The sequence below is a fragment of the Ceratotherium simum genome, chromosome 39 (assembly GCF_057802395.1).
Source record: "Ceratotherium simum simum isolate JZ-2026a chromosome 39, ASM5780239v1, whole genome shotgun sequence".
In the NCBI taxonomy this organism is placed as follows: Eukaryota; Metazoa; Chordata; class Mammalia; order Perissodactyla; family Rhinocerotidae; genus Ceratotherium; species Ceratotherium simum.
Window position 1 is genome coordinate 10,198,354 of NC_141938.1, and position 18,489 is coordinate 10,216,842.

The 18,489-nt window shown below is 61.2% G+C and overlaps 2 protein-coding genes across 6 annotated transcripts in view; one reads left to right on the top strand and one right to left on the bottom strand.

Moving 5' to 3' along the window:
* The window catches only part of ARHGEF18 (Rho/Rac guanine nucleotide exchange factor 18), an 85,280-nt gene extending 76,941 nt beyond the window's left edge, over positions 1–8,339 (top strand). The window contains exons 21-29 of the mRNA XM_004443511.3: positions 36–218; positions 1,536–1,673; positions 2,049–2,161; positions 2,714–2,770; positions 2,862–2,909; positions 3,023–3,493; positions 4,679–4,997; positions 5,917–6,042; positions 6,123–8,339. Of these exons, the coding sequence (XP_004443568.3) occupies positions 36–218; positions 1,536–1,673; positions 2,049–2,161; positions 2,714–2,770; positions 2,862–2,909; positions 3,023–3,493; positions 4,679–4,997; positions 5,917–6,042; positions 6,123–6,271 (1,604 nt within the window). The 3' untranslated portion in view covers positions 6,272–8,339. The remainder of the gene's footprint in view (positions 1–35; positions 219–1,535; positions 1,674–2,048; positions 2,162–2,713; positions 2,771–2,861; positions 2,910–3,022; positions 3,494–4,678; positions 4,998–5,916; positions 6,043–6,122) is intronic.
* PEX11G (peroxisomal biogenesis factor 11 gamma) lies at positions 8,321–18,489 on the bottom strand. 5 transcript variants are annotated; one of them, XM_087426067.1, is made up of 6 exons: positions 18,424–18,489; positions 17,697–17,786; positions 17,214–17,402; positions 14,627–14,805; positions 11,788–11,850; positions 8,321–11,214 (listed from the first exon to the last, which is right to left on the bottom strand). In XM_087426067.1, exons 1-6 carry the CDS (start codon positions 18,481–18,483, stop codon positions 10,983–10,985), a joined length of 813 nt encoding a protein of 270 aa, XP_087282193.1. In that variant the 5' UTR covers positions 18,484–18,489; the 3' UTR covers positions 8,321–10,982. The 5 variants fall into 5 exon arrangements, with proteins under 5 accessions (XP_087282193.1, XP_004443579.1, XP_087282190.1 ...); XM_004443522.3 differs by lacking the exon at positions 17,697–17,786; XM_087426064.1 differs by lacking the exons at positions 17,697–17,786; positions 18,424–18,489 and having other exon boundaries at positions 17,214–17,639.

Genomic DNA, 18,489 nt, shown 5'->3' on the forward strand with positions numbered 1-18,489 from the left:
AGAAGACCGGCCACCACCTCCACGTCCCTTTACAGAGCGATTGAACTCGAAAGACCAGCAGATTGCGCAGAGCCTCAGTGAGAAGCAGCAAATCTACCTGGAGATGGCCGAGATGAGCGGACTCGAGGACTTCACTCAGTCACGCCTCCTCTTCCGAGGAGGGGACCCCTCCGAGAACCTGCAGGGGGAGCTGATTCTCAGGTCGGCCATGAGTGCGAGTAAGTAGCCACGGAGTCTCACTGAGCACCGGCGCACTCCCACACCACAGTTCTGCCTGCGTGGCCTCCTCAGGGGACCCCAGGCCGGGCCCATGGCCCAGTGTGGCCAATTCGCCACCCTGTCCAGGGCACACTTGTGTCTGCTGTGCAGACATGCGCCCGGGAGCAGCACTGACCCCCACCCGCGCCTGCTAGAGACAGAAGGTCCTTAGACACCATCGGGTGCAGGCTTAAAACACCTCTCACATTCAGCAAACACCCCTGGGTGCCTGCTATGTGCAAGGCACCACACTGGGCCCTGTGGGTCTGAAGTTGATTGAGATGGGGTCTCCACATTCAAGAGGTCCTTCTTGCTGATAAGTGGGTCACTGATGATATCCCCAGAAAAATGCACACATACTGTTTGGTGGGTCATTTCGGAGGGCTTCTGGACCCAGCAGCTACCCCGGGCCTGGAACCCTACATCTAGCGGGAAGAGGCTTCTGAGCACCAGAAGCCATGGGAGGGCGCTGGCTGGTAAGCGGCCTGCCCTTTCCACGTGTATCCGGCCGCCAGCCTGCTTCGCAGAGCAGTCAGGGTGCTTGTCGGAGCCCCTGGCAGCTTCCATCTGGCTGCTGAGCCCGTGCTGGCCAGGGCACGTGGCAGGCGAGGTGGCCAGTGCTTATTCAGTCCAGCAGGATGGCCGGCACCACTCTTTCAACAGCAGACAGGACAGCCCCTGCTCTCCAGAACTTTCCTTCAGAGTGAAGAGAACAGAGACCAGAGGGGGTCCTGCGTGGCCTCTCCTCCCATTCAGTCTTGGTCCCTGCAGCCACGCCAGCCTTGTCCTTCTCCCATTTCTCCAGTGGCCATTGTTCTCTGCCCCGTGAGGACCCTCTCATAGCCTGTACCTCAGCCTGGAATGTTCTCCCCACCTTCTCACCTGGCCAAAGCCTGTTTGTTCTAGAGTTTGTGTAAGAGCCCTGCCCCCCCCAAGGCCACCTTTCTGTGGCCTCTGACCTTCTGTATGACTGTCGTCACACAAGCAGTGGCCACGAGTTCCCTACTAGGCCCAGCGTATCCCCAGCCCCTGGCCCAGGCGCGCCCCTCCCATGTGGCTGCCCATGCCTGGCCTCTCCTTTAGACACCCATTGGCGTGTCCTGGCTGTAATCTCTGAAGTCAGGGGGTGCACAGAATCAGTGGGGCTAAAGTCCCACATCAGGCGATTAGGAGGGGCTGACCAACGGCCCGTGAGCTCCTGGGCCCCGTGTCCTGCACTCTGACACCCACAGCGTGGTTCCACAGGGTGACTCCCTTTCTGTCTTCTCCTCCCACAGTCGAGGACATCCAGAGCCTCATCTGCAGGCGGCTGGGCAGTGCCAGTGGCCAGGTGGAAGATGGGGGCGGCTCCACACCCCTGCCCCGGAGGGCAGAGACCTTTGGGGGCTACGACAGCACGAGCAGCCCCGGCAGGAGTGAGTGGTGCCGCCTGTCACCCTGGGGCTGGGGCTTCTTGGGGCCCAAGGAAGGTCATTGGCAGCGGGAGGTTGTGCAATTTCTGGGAACGTTCCCTTCCCACGGCATCCTTGGCTAAGCCCAGGCATTTGCTGTTGGGCATCTCAACTGTCTATAAATTCTCCGTGGTGGGGGTTCTGGAACCTTCCGGGTATTGCCAGTCGTGTTCTGACAGCAGCACCCAGGCCAGCCCCTCCCACTTCTGCTGGTCCCTGTGCCACAAATGCCGCCATTTCGGCCCAGGTCTGAGCACAGTTTCATACCCAGGCTGGGCTGGGGGTTCCAGACTCCCACGGGACCCACAGCATCCTCACGCACCTGCTTGGCCTTTTCAGGTGGCAGTTTTAAGAAGAAGGTCGGCAGCAATGACCCCAGCCCCCGAGACTGGCAAGGCACCGCGAGCAACCCAGACTTCACCCCAGGGGCCTCTGAGGAAGCCCCGCAGGTGGTATGTTGCTTCCTTGGGATATTCCTCAGCTCAGTAGACAGGCGGCCCAAGTCCTTTGTATTATTGTTAACGAGTGCGAACAGCCTGTGTTTGGGTTGCCTGGTTTTTCCGTCTCAATGGCAAACAGCGACAAGGTGTTCTGCTGCACAGTGAATAATAGTAATATCTCAGGCCACATGAACCTGCGGGCAGGTGAGCCTCCGCATTTTCATCTGCAGGCCCCAGAAACGGCGGGAGGCGGGAAAGGGGGCGGGCTCAGGGCAGGAGCCACGGCCCCCTCAACAGGTGAGAAACTGTACAGGTGTCCTCAAGCCCATAGATGCTAAAGAAGGCCCACCCTTGCCAAGCACTGGGGTCAGAGCAGGGTCAGGCTGTGGGCTCCGAGTCAAGGCCAGGCTTGCCTAACCTCCGGGCCTCCCACATGGTGGGCCCGTGACAGCTGCCCTCCCGCCTCCCCAGGGGCCACCCTGTGCCTCATTATTGTCAATAATAAGCGGGTCTGACTTCAGCTGGATTGGTCCTTAGAAGCTGTTTGCGCTGCTGTCTCTGCAGGTGGAGGACCTGGGCACAGAGTCTGGCCGCCGGCCGCCCACCATCCTGGAGTCGGAGGTAGGTGCCCGGCTTTCCCTCTCCCCAGGGCAGCATGCACGCCAAGGGCTCCGTGCAGAGAGCCAGCGTCTCTCTCCCCCTCTCTCCACAGCTCATCCAGCGGATCCAGACGCTGTCCCAGCTGCTGCTCAGCCTCCAGGTACAGGGGCTGCGGGGCGAGTGTGATACAGTGCGCCTGCCCTTTTCCCGGGGAAGGGCCCGCTCCTCCTGAAACCGTCCTGGAGCCCGGCCCTCACCGGTCCCTCCCCACAGGCGGTCATCGCGCAGCAGGACAGCTACGTGGAGACGCAGAGGGCGGCCATCCAGGAGCGCGAGAAGCAGTTCCGGCTGCAGTCGACGCGCGGGAACCTGCTGCTGGAGCAGGAGCGGCAGCGCAACTTCGAGAAGCAGCGGGAGGAGCTGGCGGGCGTGCAGAAGCTGCAGGGCCAGCTGCGGCTGGAGCAGCAGCGCTGGGAGCGCCAGCGGGAGCGCCAGCGGCAGGAGCTGGACCTGGCCTCGGCCCGGCTGCAGCAGCGCGAGAGCGAGGCGCTGCGGCTGCAGGAGCGCCTGAGCCAGGAGCGCGCCGAGCTGGAGCGGCAGCGGCAGGCCTACCAGCAGGACCTGGAGCGGCTGCGCGAGGCCCAGCGTGCCGTGGAGCGCGAGCGCGAGCGGCTGGAGCAGCTGCGGAGGCTCAAGAAGCAGAACACGGTGCCCGGGGCCCTGCCGCCCGACGCGCTGCCGGAGGTGAGCGCCTGTGTACGTGCGTGGATGTGGGTGTGAGCGAGCTAGTGTAAGCGAGACTGAATGCGTGTGTACATGCGTGGGTGTGAGCGCGAGCAGGCTAGCGTAAGAGTGACTGGGTGTGTATGTGTGTCGATGTGAGTGCAAGCGGGCTAGCGTAAGAGTGACTGCACACGTACGTGCGTGGATGTGGGTGTGAGCGAGCTAGTGTAAGCGAGACTGAATGCGTGTGTACATGCGTGGGTATGAGCGCGAGCAGGCTAGCGTAAGAGTGACTGGGTGTGTATGTGTGTCGATGTGAGTGCAAGTGGGCTAGCGTAAGAGTGACTGCACACGTACGTGCGTGGATGTGGGTGTGAGCGGGCTAATGTAAGCGAGACTGCGTGTGTACGTGCATGGATGTGAGCGCGAGCAGGCTAGTGTAAGAGTGACTGTGTACGTGCGTGGATGTTTGAGCGGGCTTGTGTAAGAGAGATTGAACGCGTGTGTACATGCGTGGGTGTGAGCGCAAGCAGGCTAGTGTAAGAGTGACTGGGTGTGTACGTGCATGGATGTGAGTGCGAGCGGGCTAGTGTAAGAGAGACTGAATGCATGTGTACATGCGTGGGTGTGAGCGCGAGCAGGCTAGTGTAAGAGTGACTGGGTGTGTACGTGCGTGGATGTGAGTACGAGTGGGCTAGTGTAAGAGTGACGGAATGCGTGTGTACGTGCGTGGATGTGAGTGCGAGCGGGCTAGTGTAAGAGTGACGGAATGCGTGTGTACGTGCATGGATGTGAGCGTGAGCGGGCTAGTGTAAGAGTGACTGTGTACATGCGTGGATGTGAGTGCGAGCGGGCTAGTATAAGAGTGAATGTGTGTGTACGTGCGTGGGTGTGAGCATGCTAGTGTGCTACGTGCGTGGATGTGAGCGTGCTAGTGTAAGAGTGAGTGTGGGTGTACTGCATGGGTGTGAGTGTGACTTGTGGGTGCAAATGAACATGACCTGTTCGTGCAAATGTGCATGAGAATGTGTGTGACTGAGTGTCACCGTGACTGTGCGTGTGGGGGGGGTGTGCGAGCACGTGTGTCTGTGTTTTGGGGACACGCGATGAATGGCGGCGAGGCTGGCCGGGGCGCTGTGCAGATCTGAGGAGGGGCCTCCCAGCAGGAACAAGGGCGTTGGCATGTGTCTTGTGTTGCTCTTGCAGGCCCAGCCCCTAAGCCACGCCCCCAGCTTCAACGGGGAAGGGCTGGAAGGGCCTGCGGGCCTGGCCAAGGCTCCGGGGCCCCGGGGGAGCGTGCTGCCCGAGTACGCCGAGCGCCCCGAGGGGGCCCGCCGGGACAGCGCCCCGACTGAGAGCCGCCCAGCCAAGAGCGACGTGCCCATCCAGCTGCTCAGCGCCACCAACCAGATCCAGAGGCAGACGGCCGTGCAGCAGCAGATCCCCACCAAGCTGGCGGCCTCCACCAGGGGCAGCAAGGACAAGGGCGGCAAGAGCAGGGGCTCCCAGCGCTCGGAGAGCTCCGGTGAGCCGCGGGGTGGGCCGAGAGGGGCGGGCCTCCCCAGCCCCTGCGCCTGGCGGGAGGGGGGTGTCTCCCGGGCCTGCCACACCCCTCCCCCCAGACCGGGCTCCAGTGATGGGCAATTGTGAGACCAAAGCAGCTCTTTGTGGGCGCAGAAAACCGGGACCCCGGGGCCATCCTGCCGCAGGGGCGCCAGGACACCGGAAGGCACAGCTGGCAGCGTGGCTGAGGCTGCCTACGCCCCCCCAACATGCACACACACACGTAGACACGCGCACACGCACACACACGGAGGTCTTTTATCTCAAGAAGCAAAATTGATGTGACAGACCCAGCTCAGTCCTGAAACTGGGTTGCGGGCAAGGGAGCATCTTGGCGACTCAGAAAGAAGGGGCCTTGGAGACCTTTTCGGAGGTGATCACCATGGGCAAGAAGTCTGAGAGCCCTGGTCAGTTAGGGACAGTGTGGTGACCGATGCTAACGCTCGCCACCGAGCCCTGCCAGGTGCAGGTCCTGGCTCCATGCAGGGGACACTGAGGCCTGGCCTCAGAGCACCCTGCAGCGGGTGGTCCCCCAGTACAGAAAGCCCAGGGGCTCCCTCAGCTGCGGCAAGCCTGCAGGCCCCGGGGGGGAGCCCTCCCAGGGGCATCCTGAGAGCAGGGCCTGTGTCCCAGGACCCCTGGGGCTCCCGGGTCTCGGCCCTCGTCCAGAGGCTGAATTACCACAGGGCCCTGTGTGGTCGGGTGGGAGCTGTCCTCCTCATTTCTGCATCTGGGGCTTAATACCTGAGTGGGGTCTGTCCCTGGGAACGGGCGCTGGGCTCCCTGCCCAGCCGCCTGTGGGAGGTACTGAGGCGTGGGGGGCGGCTCACGTGCCTGGCGCGAGGCCAAGCACCCCATGCCGCGCCCTCCTCCCTCTTCAGCCTCGTTCGACCTGAAGCAGCAGCCGCTTCTCAACAAGCTCATGGGCAAGGACGAGAACGCCTCCCGGAGCCGCCGCTCGCTGAGTCCCGTGCTGCCCAGCAGCCACAGCCCCGCGCCCCCACCAGGTGAGCCAGCCCCCCAGGGAAGCAGGGCCGTGCCCGGTGCCTGGCAGCTGCTGACGACCACAGCCCCATCTCTCTTGCAGACCCCGGCTGCCCGGCCCCACCTGATGCCCCCGCTGACTACTTCTCCTTCAAGGCCGGGGGGGCATCCGTGCCCCCGTCCCCCTCGCCACTGCCCACCACACCACACAACATGGAAGAAGCCAGCAAGGAAGACGTCATCTTCTTCTAGGGGGCTGTGGCTCGAGGTGCAGGCCCCTCCCTGTCCTGCCCACCCCCTCGCTCTCTGGGGAACCGCCCAGCTGTCCCTCGCCCCTTCCTGAGCGAACCACCACTGCCGACCACCCGGCGGGGGTCGGGGCAGGGCCAGCGCCAGCCTGTCATCTCCAGGCTCTTTCCATAGGATTAGCACTGGTGTCTGGGTACTTCTCTAAATCTCTGTCTTCTTAAATACAAAAAACGAAAGTTTTTAATCGAAGGTTGAACCAGAGCTAACCCAAGGAGCTGTTTTAAGTCGTAGCCCCACATTGGGGTAGGGGAGAGATGGACTCCCAGAGGTTTTCCCAAGGTAGTGACAGCCCATGGTGGTTCCCCAACAAGCCTGGTGACAGGCCAGGCCTTGGTCTGAGGAGGTGCTGGCTGGCCCCACGGCCACTAGGAGACACTGGAACGTGTCACTAGGGCACCAGAAGGGGCCGGTGGTGTCGGCTCTGTCTGTCGGCAGAATCAATTTCCAAAGCAGAAACTAAGCAGGTGCATGTGAACCTTGAGGCCAGAGCGTGAGCTCAGACCAGGGGCGGCCCGCAGCCCGCCTGGGGACAGAGAAGGGCAGGGGGCTAGAGAGGCTGGCCGATGGCGCTCTAGGCGGCTTCTGTAGGTTCAGAAGCGCCTCCTGAAGGGGGCTGACTGTAACTCATTTTAATCCATCATTTTAAAACCTCAGTGCTTTCCCAAGCCAGCGTGGTTCTGTGGGCCGCGAGGGCAGCGGCCGTTCTCCAGGACTCGGCCTGTCGAGAGACCGAATTGAGAGCTTCAGCCGGGGCCAGCACACCCCGAGGGGCCCGGCCCTGGGCCGAGGGTCCTCAGCCCCCGTGAGTTGGGCCGGTTTCCCAGGGCAGGTGTCCTTCACTGATGAGCAGGTGCTGGTCTGACATGAAGCAGAGCCGTGGGGCCACATGTCCGGGCAGACGAGGGTGAAACGCTGGAGGGACCACACGTGGCCACCACCTCATGGGCACCTCACGTCCAGTGAGCTGTCATATCTTATTGTCGACTTCTCCTGGAGGAGAGCGAAGGCCACTGGTCCAGCCGCGTGGCTGTAGATGTTGGCAATGGTGTTGGATGTCCAGGAACCATCCAGAGGGGACACTTGCTTCAGATCCACATTCCAGCTCTGGCTCAACTCAAGCTGGGGTGCTGGGGTGGGGGAGCGGGGACCTTGCAGCCTTTTGCTGCACCCCAGGCTCCCTGCACTGGGCCCGCAGCCCAGCACCTCCTGAAGCGCTGGCGGGAGGACTGGGTCCTGTGCTGACCAGGAGCGGGGACACTGCAGGGTCGAGGTGACAGAGCCAGTCGGTGACGAGCTGAAGGCAGCCGTCCCGAACCTCTCCCGCGCACAGTAAAGGACGCGGCGTCCCCGGCCCCTCCCAGCACCTCTCTTCGCCCCGTGCCCACCCCTCGCCTCTGCCTGCGGGGCCTGCAGCCTCTGGGGAGCAAGGAGAAGCCGCCTCCTGGTCCTGTGACGCCCATCGGAGCTCCCCCGTGCCGCGTCTGTGGTCAGTGTTTCGTGTTTTGTACTGAGTATCGAGCACTTTAGAAGAGGTGACCTTCAGTTCCCGTCCTGTTGTGACGACGACATTCCCGGGCCCTCATGCCGGGTGATCTCACGGCCGCGCCCCTGCCCACGTGCTCTGGGCTGACCCTCCATGCCGCCATGACTCCTCGGACCAGAAAAAGTTCAGGGAGTCCACTCGGCCACGTGGCGGGAATCGGGCTCCTTGCCACGCAGCCCAGGGGCTGTCTCAGCCATGCCACGCAGCGGGGCAGCAGGGGCGGTCCATCTCTCGTCGGTACCCCGAGTCACCCCAGGCAGAGCCCAATTCTACTTGTAAAGTTGGTGGTCAGCAGATGTCCTTGTCTCCGTGGGACCTGTGCACGTCTTCGTTAATCGTGACCGTAATCTGAGTCCACGCGACAACTATTTTTACAATGATGCAGCGTTTCCTCACTGCGGGACGTTTCGGAACCGCCCTAGAATTTACGACCCGAGTCTAGCAATAAAAGTGTCTAAGACAAACTGATTGGAGTGGCCATGCTATGGGGTTTTGTTTTAGGACCATCCGCCCACACGGGTGCTGTGGTGGTGAGTGCTGGCGGGGCCCCCCTCAGAGCCTCTGCTGCAGCAAGACCTCGGGGAGGCCCCACCAACTCCCCTCCACAGCTCCTGCCTGGAGCCCGGAGAGCCACAGGGGCTCTGGGGCCTGCCTGACAACTGGGCTGTGACGCCCCATCCCTCACGGCTGGGCGCAGGTCACCTGGGCCCCTCAGCTGCTGTCACCTCTCCTGCTGGGTGCAGGCATCAGGCCTGTGGGAGAGTGACCACACCACTCCCCCTGCCCTGCGGCTGGGGTGGGGAAGCAAGGAGGCTGGGACACCTCCTGGGCAAGTGACACGGTGCTCCCCACCGCTTGGCGCCAGCTTGGATCAGCCGCTGAGTGATCAGGTCTGAGGAGACCACACAGAGGGGCCCGGGCCGAGGAACCTGCTCTGGTTCCTTCTGAGGAAGTCCCGGATGATCACGTTTAAAGTCAGAGGCGGTGGCTGCGGTGGCCCCCAGGAGAAGCAGCCCCCCCAAACAAGGCCAAGGTTTGGGAATGCCGCCAAGTCCTCCCTGCCCTGGCTGGGTCCTCTCTCATTTAGGGCCCTGGGGTCCCAGATGCCAGCCTCCTTAACAAGGAGCCATCGCCCCACAGTGAGGCCCTGCCAGCTTCTAGGTGGTCCCCAGGGCCCACCAGCCTCCTGCTTCCTGACAGCCGGTTTGCCACAGATGCGCATCCTGCTTAATGCTTGGAAAATCCTTTTAGGCTCCGTTCCCAGGAATTGGCTTGCTTCGCCCCAACCTGAAGAGGCTGAGCTGCCGGCCCAGGGAAGGGCACCGGGCAGGGGGTGTGGCCACACTGCGGGCAGGGCCAGCTCCTTAGCCACCCAGCAGTGTGCCTGAGGCTGGGCAGCTGTCCCCCCAGCGTTGCCGCCCGGCCAGCCCTGACGCTACAGCCCAAGCCCTGGCGTCTGGCTCTGCCCAGGCCCGCAGGGACGCCGGCCTGTTGGGGTACCAGTGACCTGACGTTAATAGCAGGGGTCCACATGGCTTCCCCACAAACTCGCTGCTCCGAGTGCTTTACAGGTATTAACTCACTGAGTCTCCAGACAGGTAGGCGGGTGCCGCTCTGACCCCGACTCTAATCGCACTGGGGCCCCTGGGCGCTGGGAAGGGGGCCTCTGCGAAGGACCGAGGCAAGTTCGCCGCCCTCTTTGCAAGAAGGAAGGGGGAGACTGACCCAGCCTGGCCCCTCCCCTAGTCCAGAGGGCCCACCCGTGAGCCCTGGGTAGAAGGAGCCCCCATGGGGGACCGGCCGGGAGCCAGGTGGAGTCTCCTCTGCATCCCATGATGCCCTGAACGGCCCTCCATCCCAGCTGCTTCCAGCCACATACCTTCCTTGTTTTTAAAAGAAAAGAACAAGATGTGGCTGATAGCACAGGAGGCTTCAGGCGCTGCAAACACCCATTGTGTTGCATCCTCCCAGCGCTTGTGAGATGTAAGGAAGAGCATGATTCCCTCCCCTTTCCCACCGGGACTTAGAGGTGGGGGGTCCAAGGACACGTCAAGAGCAAGGGGTAGGCGTGGGCTCGCCACCATCTACTGACGCCTGCCCGAGGCCACACACGTCCTCTCAAACGTCAGACTGAAAAACAAACGCATCCCATCCCGCCACGATCTCCATGATGCGGGAGATAGAGGCACGGGCATCTTCAGAGACACCGGCGTGCATGGACCAGCCCCAGCTCAGAGCCCACAAAATGCTCAGACGGGCCCTGGATGCACAACGACGGCCCTGGGTCCAAGCTGTGCCTGAGAGTGAGATGCTTCAGCCACGACAAGCACCCGAGATGCCCAGGAGGAGGGCGCGACACGGGCATGGCCTGGCAGGAGTCAGCATCTGGGACCCCTGTGCCAGAGATGGGAGGGAGGGCGGCGCCCCGTGGCTGAAGTGGGCCGTGCTTGCAGAGTCGGAGAGGACCCACCAGCCAAGGACATTCCAGAAGGCAGGCAGGGAAGGTGCGGTTTCCCACTGCATTTCCGTCCCGGGAAAAGCTGAACCCAGGACACCGTCACGCCCAGAGGTGGCGCCTGCACACCATCCCTAAAATAAGGCCCAGGGACGCGCCTCCAGGAGAGAGAGCCTGTGAGTGAGCGGGCCTGCGGACGGGAGGGGCCTGGAGTAGGTGAGTTTCGGAAGAACTACTCACACCTGGGCCTGGCACCAGCACCACAGTATTTAATTGATTCTCGTGTCAGCTTCCTAAGGCCCCACGTGGTGCACGGGGTCCTGGCCTCCCTGCTTGCCTTCACTGGAATACAGGACACCGGGCGGCAGAGCCAGGAGCCAGGCTCTGCTGAGGCCGGCGGTGTCCTTCTCTGCATGGGAGACCCGGGCCCTCCTGCTCCGGCCCTGAGAGAAGCCAGGCTTGGGAGGAAAGGTCCTGGCCCCAGCGCCTGGGGGACCTCGCCCCCCGCTGCTCCGTGCCGTCTTTGGGTTGCATCTCCCCACACCTGGCCTTGATTTGCTCAGTTAGAGACCCAGCCCCTGCCTGGGTGATTTCTCCTTTGGAGGAAGGGGCCCTCTGTCTGGCTTCGGCTGCATCCACGAGCTCCCCGCAGCGTGTCAGGGGTTGGCGGCATCGGCCTGGCCGGCCCGGACTGCCTGATAGACGCTGAGGAGGGAGGAGACGGTGCCCAGGAGGCCCACCAGCCACGGGGGGAAGCGGCCGGCCCACAGGACGCCCGGGGGCAGCCAGTGCACGGCATTGGCCAGGTCGGCCAGGTTGCTCAGGACAGTCAGCACCTCCGACTGGACCTGGGCCTGCATGGCCCTCCTCTTGCTAGGGGGCAGCTGGCTGTGGGGGCAAAGAGGAGACGCTCAGGGGGGGCCCTGTGTGCCCACACCCGCCCACACGCGCAGGAAAGGAGTGACCACAGACCCGGCTAGTGAGTGAGGACTGGTAGGACCCCACGGGGACTGAGTCCCCGTCACACCCCCAGAGGGAGCCCACAGTGCGCACAGGGCACAGACCAGCGTGGAGAATCTCCCACCCACACCTCTGTCGTCTGGACCCCGGGAGTCAGGCTGGGCTGAGGGCAGGGGCCGGGCCTGTGCTGGGCACAGCTCCACGGCGCGGTCTTTCCCAGGATGGGACAGTGACAGCGACCGTGGTCCTCAGGAAGCTGACTCCATCTCCCATCACCCTCCCTGTTGGGGGCGCAGCCATGAAGGCTCAGCCCGGGAGTCCTGGCTCTGCCTCTTCCCACAGGGCCTCAAGCCAGCCTCAGTTTCCCCATCCGCACCACCCCCCTGGAGGCGGCAGTGAGGCTCCAGCACAGGGGTGGGCCTGGTAACTGGTGGCTGCTCTGAGCACCTCCCTGGCTGGGGAAACCCGCCGGGGCCCGAGCCTGCGGGAGGAGTGTCGCACCTGGGGAAGGGCGCTGTGGGGCTCCTCAGCCTCTGTCTCAGCGTCAGGACCATCCACAGGGACCTGCAACACCACAGAGGATGGGAGGACTCCCCGCCGGAGGGCAAGAGAAGCAGGACGGTGCTCAGGGCTTAGCTCCCCAGGGGCGGCCACACGGCCACAGGCTCCCTGTGAAGTGTGCCGAGCTCCCCAACAAGTGGCTCCAACCATCCTGCGCCCTCCCGGAGCTCCAGAGCTGGCCGTGCCCTGAAGCTCCAGGGGGCTCATCCCTAATGCAGACCCCCCCCTGCCCGGGACGTCTGCGCCCGATTCAGGAGCGCCCAGCACTTCTGGCCTGGCCAGCCAGGGCCCCCCAGCCTCTGAGAACCACTGGCCCAGAGCCATGGCTCAAAGGAACATGTAGGGTGTTTACAGCCCAGCTGGGAGGCCACCCCTCCATAGACGAGGACACAGGCTGGCCCACAGCTGGACTGGCCTGAGGAAGCTGTTCCCCATCCCGCACCTTGGCCAGTGCACCAGGTAAATGTGGTCCAGATCCTTCCATGCCTGTCCCCAACACACACACACCCTAGACACTGGCTGGACCTGCCTGAGGTGAGCCTGGACAACCCTCTGGGCCCCGAGGGCTGGCATCTGCAGACTGAGGAAGCGGCCACCAGGCGGGCAGCCTCTCGTGCTCCCCGGGGACCCACGCAGGCTGCTCTGCCTGGCCCTGCTGTGGGCGTGTGGTGCCTGAACGGGCCGAGTCCTGCCTGTTGGAGGGCTGACCTCAGCCATACTTCCCGACTGGGAGGTCCAGAGCCTGGTCACATCTCCGCGGCCACCGTGTACCCGTCCCAGTGACATGTCCCCAGGGAGTACAGGACACGGGGCAGCATCTGCAGTGAAGTAGGTGGACCTGCCTCAGGGCCACCTGGGGGACAAGGGCAGAATGATTCCTGGGCCCCCGGACCCTGGGCATCGGAACCTCGGGGTGTGTGGCCCAGGCACGTGCATTTCAGCAGCCTGCCAGGTGATTCTCTGGCGCCCTGGGGTCTTAAGGACACTGCTCATGACGAGCACACACCAAACGCTCCCCAACCCTCACACCCCTGTTCACACCAAATACAGAGAGATGATGGAAAAGCCACATGCTCTAAAAATGAATGGAATAATAGAGCACGGAGGAGTTTTAGGGCGGTGACACTACCCTGTATGATACTGGGATGGTGGATCCACGTCATTACACATTTGTCCAAACCCATGGAATGTACAGCACCAGGAGTGACCCCTCATGTCAACTGTGGACTCTGGGTGGTGAGACGCATCCACGTTGGTTCATTAATGTAACGTAACAAATGTCCCAGTCCGGTGCCATGCTGATCGTGGGGGAGGCTGTGCCTGTGGGGGTATATGGGAACCCTACTTTCAGCTCGATTTTGCTGCGACCTAAAACTGCTCTAAAAGATCAAGTCTATTAAAAAAAAAATAATGGAACCAAGGCTGCCCCTAAAACAGGAATGGAAGTCTCTTGGGGCCAGAGGTCACAAGGCAGCCCGAGGAGAGGCCACAGCCTCAAGAGCGGCCACAGCCAGCCAGGCACTGCCCGAGTCCCTGAGCACACGGGGACTCCACAGACTGCGACTGCGACTCCAGGGAGCTTAGATCTAGAGGGAGCCATGTCCGTGAGACAAGCTCAGAGACGAGCAAAAATCAGAGATTTAGAGAGTGGGGATCTCTGGGTTGGACTGTGGGTCACCTGAATCTTCCACTTTGGGGTTTGTTCATTTTCCAGACTGTCTACCATAAGCATAATTAGGGCATCTGTAATGGGGGTTGGGGAGGGGACAAGGACTACTGAATGTCAGTGCCTTGCCCAGGGACAAGTGACAGCAGATGTGGGCACTGCCCACCCCATGCCACCCTCAGGTCAGGGGCCGCCCTGCCATCGGTTCAGGGATCCGAGAGACCTTTGCCACCCGTGCCACGGGCACGGGAGGCCCTGCTTCACCCGTGCTTTCTGGGGCAGGGACTCTGAACAAACCCGCTCAGCAAATTGGCAGAGAGGGAAATGTTTGGGAAGAAACCATTATTTTAAAGTTCTGGAAACCTTACGGTTTCGGAAACACAGAGCCAGTCAGGAAACTCCTAGCTGTTTCATCTACGGCTGTTTGCCGACGACAACGCAAGCAGGGACCCTGGTAAAGGCAGCCACACCGGCCGCTTCGGTCCAGGCCCCAGAGTTTCTTCTTCTTCCTGGGTCTGGTGGGTACCATATGGCCCCCCAAAAATGTCCACGTTCTAATCCCCAGGACCTGTATGTTCCCTTACGCGGCAAAAAGGACTGTGCAGATGGGATTAAGTTAAGGATCTTGAGGTGGGAGATGATCCAGGTGACCCAATGTCATCGCAAGCGTCCCCATAAGAGGGAGACAGGAGGGTCAGAGTCAGAGAAGCTGTGTCAATGGAAGCAGAGGTTCGAGTGATAGGCTCTGAGGATGAAGGAAGAAGCCACGAGCCAAGGAATGCAGGGGGCCTCTAGAAGCTGGAAAAGGCCAGGAAATGGAGTCTCCTTTAGAGCTTCCAGAAGGATCGCAGGCCTGCTGACACCTTGATTTTAGCCCAGTGAGGCCCATTTTAGACTTCTGGCCTCCAGAACTGTAAGATAATCAATTTGTGTTGTTTAAAGCCACCAGGTGGGTGGTAATTTGTCACAGCAGCCATAGGGGACGATACAGGGGGGTGGCCTCAAGATGAGGAAAAGCAGAAGACAAAAAGACTCACACTCCTCCAGCCGGTCGGCCATTTGCCTGGGGATCTCAGGTGCTCCCTTCTGCTGGCGGGAGGTGACACTGCTTACCTGGCGATCCCCAGGAGCAGGGAGAGGCCCCAGCAGGCTGTGCTCAGTGTCCACCACCGGGCAGAGTCCACGTGGAGGATCTTGGCGTCCGCGGCCCAGGCGACATGCTCGCAGGGGTAGTAGAGCTGGTCGGCCAGGTTGCCCAGGACAGACACGCAGCGGACAAAGATGCCTTCCTCCTGCAGGACCAGGAGAGAGAGGGGGATGGGCCTGGGGTCGGACCTACCCACTGCCCATTTTAGGGGCCTAGGCCACGCAGGTGGCAGTCACGGGGCAATGTCCAGGCCCAGCAGGCTGGCCCATGGCTGGCCACTCCCGGAGAAGAAGGGCTGATTTCTGCTTCTCAGCGGTGTGCGTGTCATTGCCCAGTGGAGCAGGGGGTCTCAGCTCAGCTGCACGGTGGAATCCCTGGGGAGCTTCAAAACCCCACAGCCAGCCCCCAGGCCCAGGGCGTCTGCCTCACTAGATCTGGGGTGGGCCCCGGCACCCGGAATTTTTTTTAAGTTCCCAGATGATTCCCGTGCAGGACAACGTGGGACGCCCTGTATCAGAGCCTTCCCACCCCGCAGGCTTCCAGTTCCTGCACAGGGGTCTCCAGGCCAGGCTCTGGGGCGCAGGACCCCAAGAGGAGAGCAGGGCAGGCAGCCCCGCGGAGAACGCTGACCAAGGCAGAGCGGGGTGGTGCAGTAACCACCAGCTCCCCCAAACCAGAGAGGGGTCACCATCCCCACAAACAGGGAAACTGAGGTGCTAGATAAGTTGCCACCTGCCCGATCTCATACAGGGACGGGCCTCAGGAGCAAACTGCAGAACCCACGCGGGCTCCCGGTCCCGAACTGCACCCACGCTCTCCAACCCTGAGTGCTGAACCATGGCCTGCACCCTGCGATGCACGGCCGGTTTGGCCAGACGAGGCTGTAGGAGCCTCGGCCCTGGGGCTGCGTTCCCCGACCCGGCCCGCTCAAGGCCCCGCCCACTCCGGGCCCCGCCCCCGAGGCCACACCCCCTCGAGGCCTCCAAGCTGGCAGGGTCCCCAGCCACGTCCTTCACTTCCCTGCCTTTACCCTGGTCATCCTCACTGCCTGCCATACCCTCCCACTCCTCTCCATCTCCTTAGGAACGCCCTCCTGGGCCCCACCAATGGGTGGTGCCGCTGCCCCCTCCTTCCTAATGACCGGCTGTGATCTGCCTCCCTCTGGGTTCTGAACCCCACTCCAGCTCCCCAATCCTGCCTGGGACCTTCTGGTGCATTCTGACACATTTCACCCCTCCATAAGGATGGCGGCTTCCCTGCGCGCCCCCCACCCATGTGCTCATTCCACCGTGTTTCCTGAGACGCAGCAGGTCCCCGCCCTATGTAGGGAGGAGATGCTCACAGGGGCAGGGGGGACCCAACAAAAGGGGCTCTTCTTTTGGCCAAGGGATATACGAGGTGCAGAGGGCCCCCCACCTCTTGCCTGGAGACTCAGAGGAGTCTTTGCAGAGGACAGTTGGTGGTGGGGGTCCTCTGGGGATGCACGAGAAGCGTGCCCTAATCAAAGAGGAGGATGAGGAGATGGGTGTCAAAACTGGAGGAAGGTCCAGGGAAAAACACTCAAGATTTGGGATGATCAGGCCATGGGTGCTGGGACCAAACGGGGGAGCATCTGAGAGAAGAGGGCAGGGGGAATGGGCAGGGCAGCCCAGGGAGGGGCATGACTCGGCCAGGAGGGCCCAGGGCAGCTTCTCAGACCATCCCCAGGGGAAATGTCCTCTGGGGGAGGGCCAAGATCGCCCCCAGGTGAGGACCACTGCTCTAGTTTGAGTGGCATTTGTGTGCAATGATGCAGGGCTGTTGTAACAGCAAAATGTAATAAATAATCTACATGTCCATCAACAGGGGATCGGTTAAATAAATCAGCGTCTGGCTATATAGCAGGGAACTATGTGGCCATAAAGAAGGAAGGAGCTCCAACTTGTACTGATAAGTGAAAAAAGCAAAACGCCAAACAGTGTAAACAGCACACAAGTTTTTACGTAAACAACGTGTATTTGCCTGTGCAGGTTTTTCATGGACGCTGACAACAGTGGCTGCCTCTGAGGTGGAAAGCTGGGGGCTGGGGGATCAGGAGGGAGAAAGACTTTTAATTATATAGTCTTTTGGAAAGTGCAAACATATTAGCTTTTTGTGTGTGTGTGTGAGGAAGACTAGCCCTGAGCTAACATCTGTTGCCACTCCTCCTCTTTTCTGCTGAGGAAGATTGGCCCTAGGCTAACATCCATGGCCATCTTCCTCTACTTTATATGGGACGCAGTGACAGCATGACTTGACAAGCAGTGCGTCGGTGCACGCCCGGGATCTGAACTTGAGAACCCCGGGCCACCAAAGCAGAGCACACGCACTTACCCGCTAAGCCACCGGGCCAGCCCCGCTATTTTTTTTTTTTTTAATTTAAATTAAAATAAGAACATCTGATCATCTCAAAAAAAGAAAGTAAAATTGAAAAAAATAATAAACTGCCCACACGGTTGCCTTTAGACAAGCCCATAAGAACACCAGCTTCCCGGGGTCTGCACCCCCTCCCTACAGCCCCATGCGCCCCATTACCTCTGCCCCCAGGCCATACTGTTTAGTGTAGATGAACATGGCCAGGTCGTCAAAGAGTCGCAGGACAGTCCTGCAGTGGCTGAGCTGGGAGGACAGCGCCAGCAGGCGCGTCCCCACCTCTGACCTGGCCGGACACTGTTCCGTCAGGACCCCACCGACCAGCTGGCAGCAGTACCCCAGCGTTCGGATCTGTGGGAAACCAGAAGCAGTCAGCATGGCCCCGCTCCTGGGCTGAGCTGGGTCACCCCTGACCTGGCCGTGAGCCCCGTGGGATTGAGCGGGTGGAAGATTCTCCATCAACAAACTTCCAATAAAAGCTGAAAGTTTAAGAAGGCACTTGGAGGTGGGACAAGTGGGGAAGCACAGGGTCATTGTCCAAAAGGCACCGTGAGGGGTTTAATGGAGTGCTGGCTCATGTCACCGAGGGGCACAGTCTTTGGAGACAAATGTGACGGGGACAAGAAAATGAAACCACCATTTCACACCTCCTGAGTCCTCTTCCCCGCCAGGCAGGAGGACTAAGCGGAAATGTATATTTGCGTCCGCCTGGCTGGACCAAAGTCCGAGGCTGGGCTGGCGGGTGGGGAGGTGATGGGGCCTCAGCCCAGCGGACAAAGGATAATGTGCTTGAATTGCTTTAGTGAGAAGGAACCCACTCAGCGGGTCACTTGCGACACTGAGAACTGGGTCAGCGTCACTACCTTGACATTTTTCTTTCATCTGCTTTTCAGAAATTGCCTTTTCCTGTTGCTTTGCACATGATTTTTACTTGTGATTCCTTTTCAGCCCCTTTGTAATGGCAAAACGCTGCAATTTAAATGTCCAACTTGGGGGGATTTGTTAAAACCTGAGCGCCCAATCCGAGGGGATTTGGTGGGAACCTAAACATCCAGCCACAGGGGGAGCCTTGCAATACCTAAAGCCTCATATGAGATTGTCTGGGACAACCCAGGAGCCAACTGCAGAGGTCTGGTCGGATCCCGAATGTGCAAACGTGAGGATCTGGTTGGTACTGCAAATATCCAGCCCCGATGGGTTGGCCGGAACAACCGGAATGTCCACCGCTAGGGGACAGGGCTGGAGCCCAGCTCAGACAGGGCCTCCGCGATGGGGGCTCCTGAGCGTTCCCGCCCCTCTCTGGCCTCAGTTTCCCCGTCTCTGAGCCTAGGCCCAATCCGGGACCTCCGGCCGCGCTCCGCCCCAGCCTCACCAGGCGGTCCCGGCCCCTATACGACTCCAGCGCCGACGACAGGCCGCTCAGCGCCGCCATGGCAAC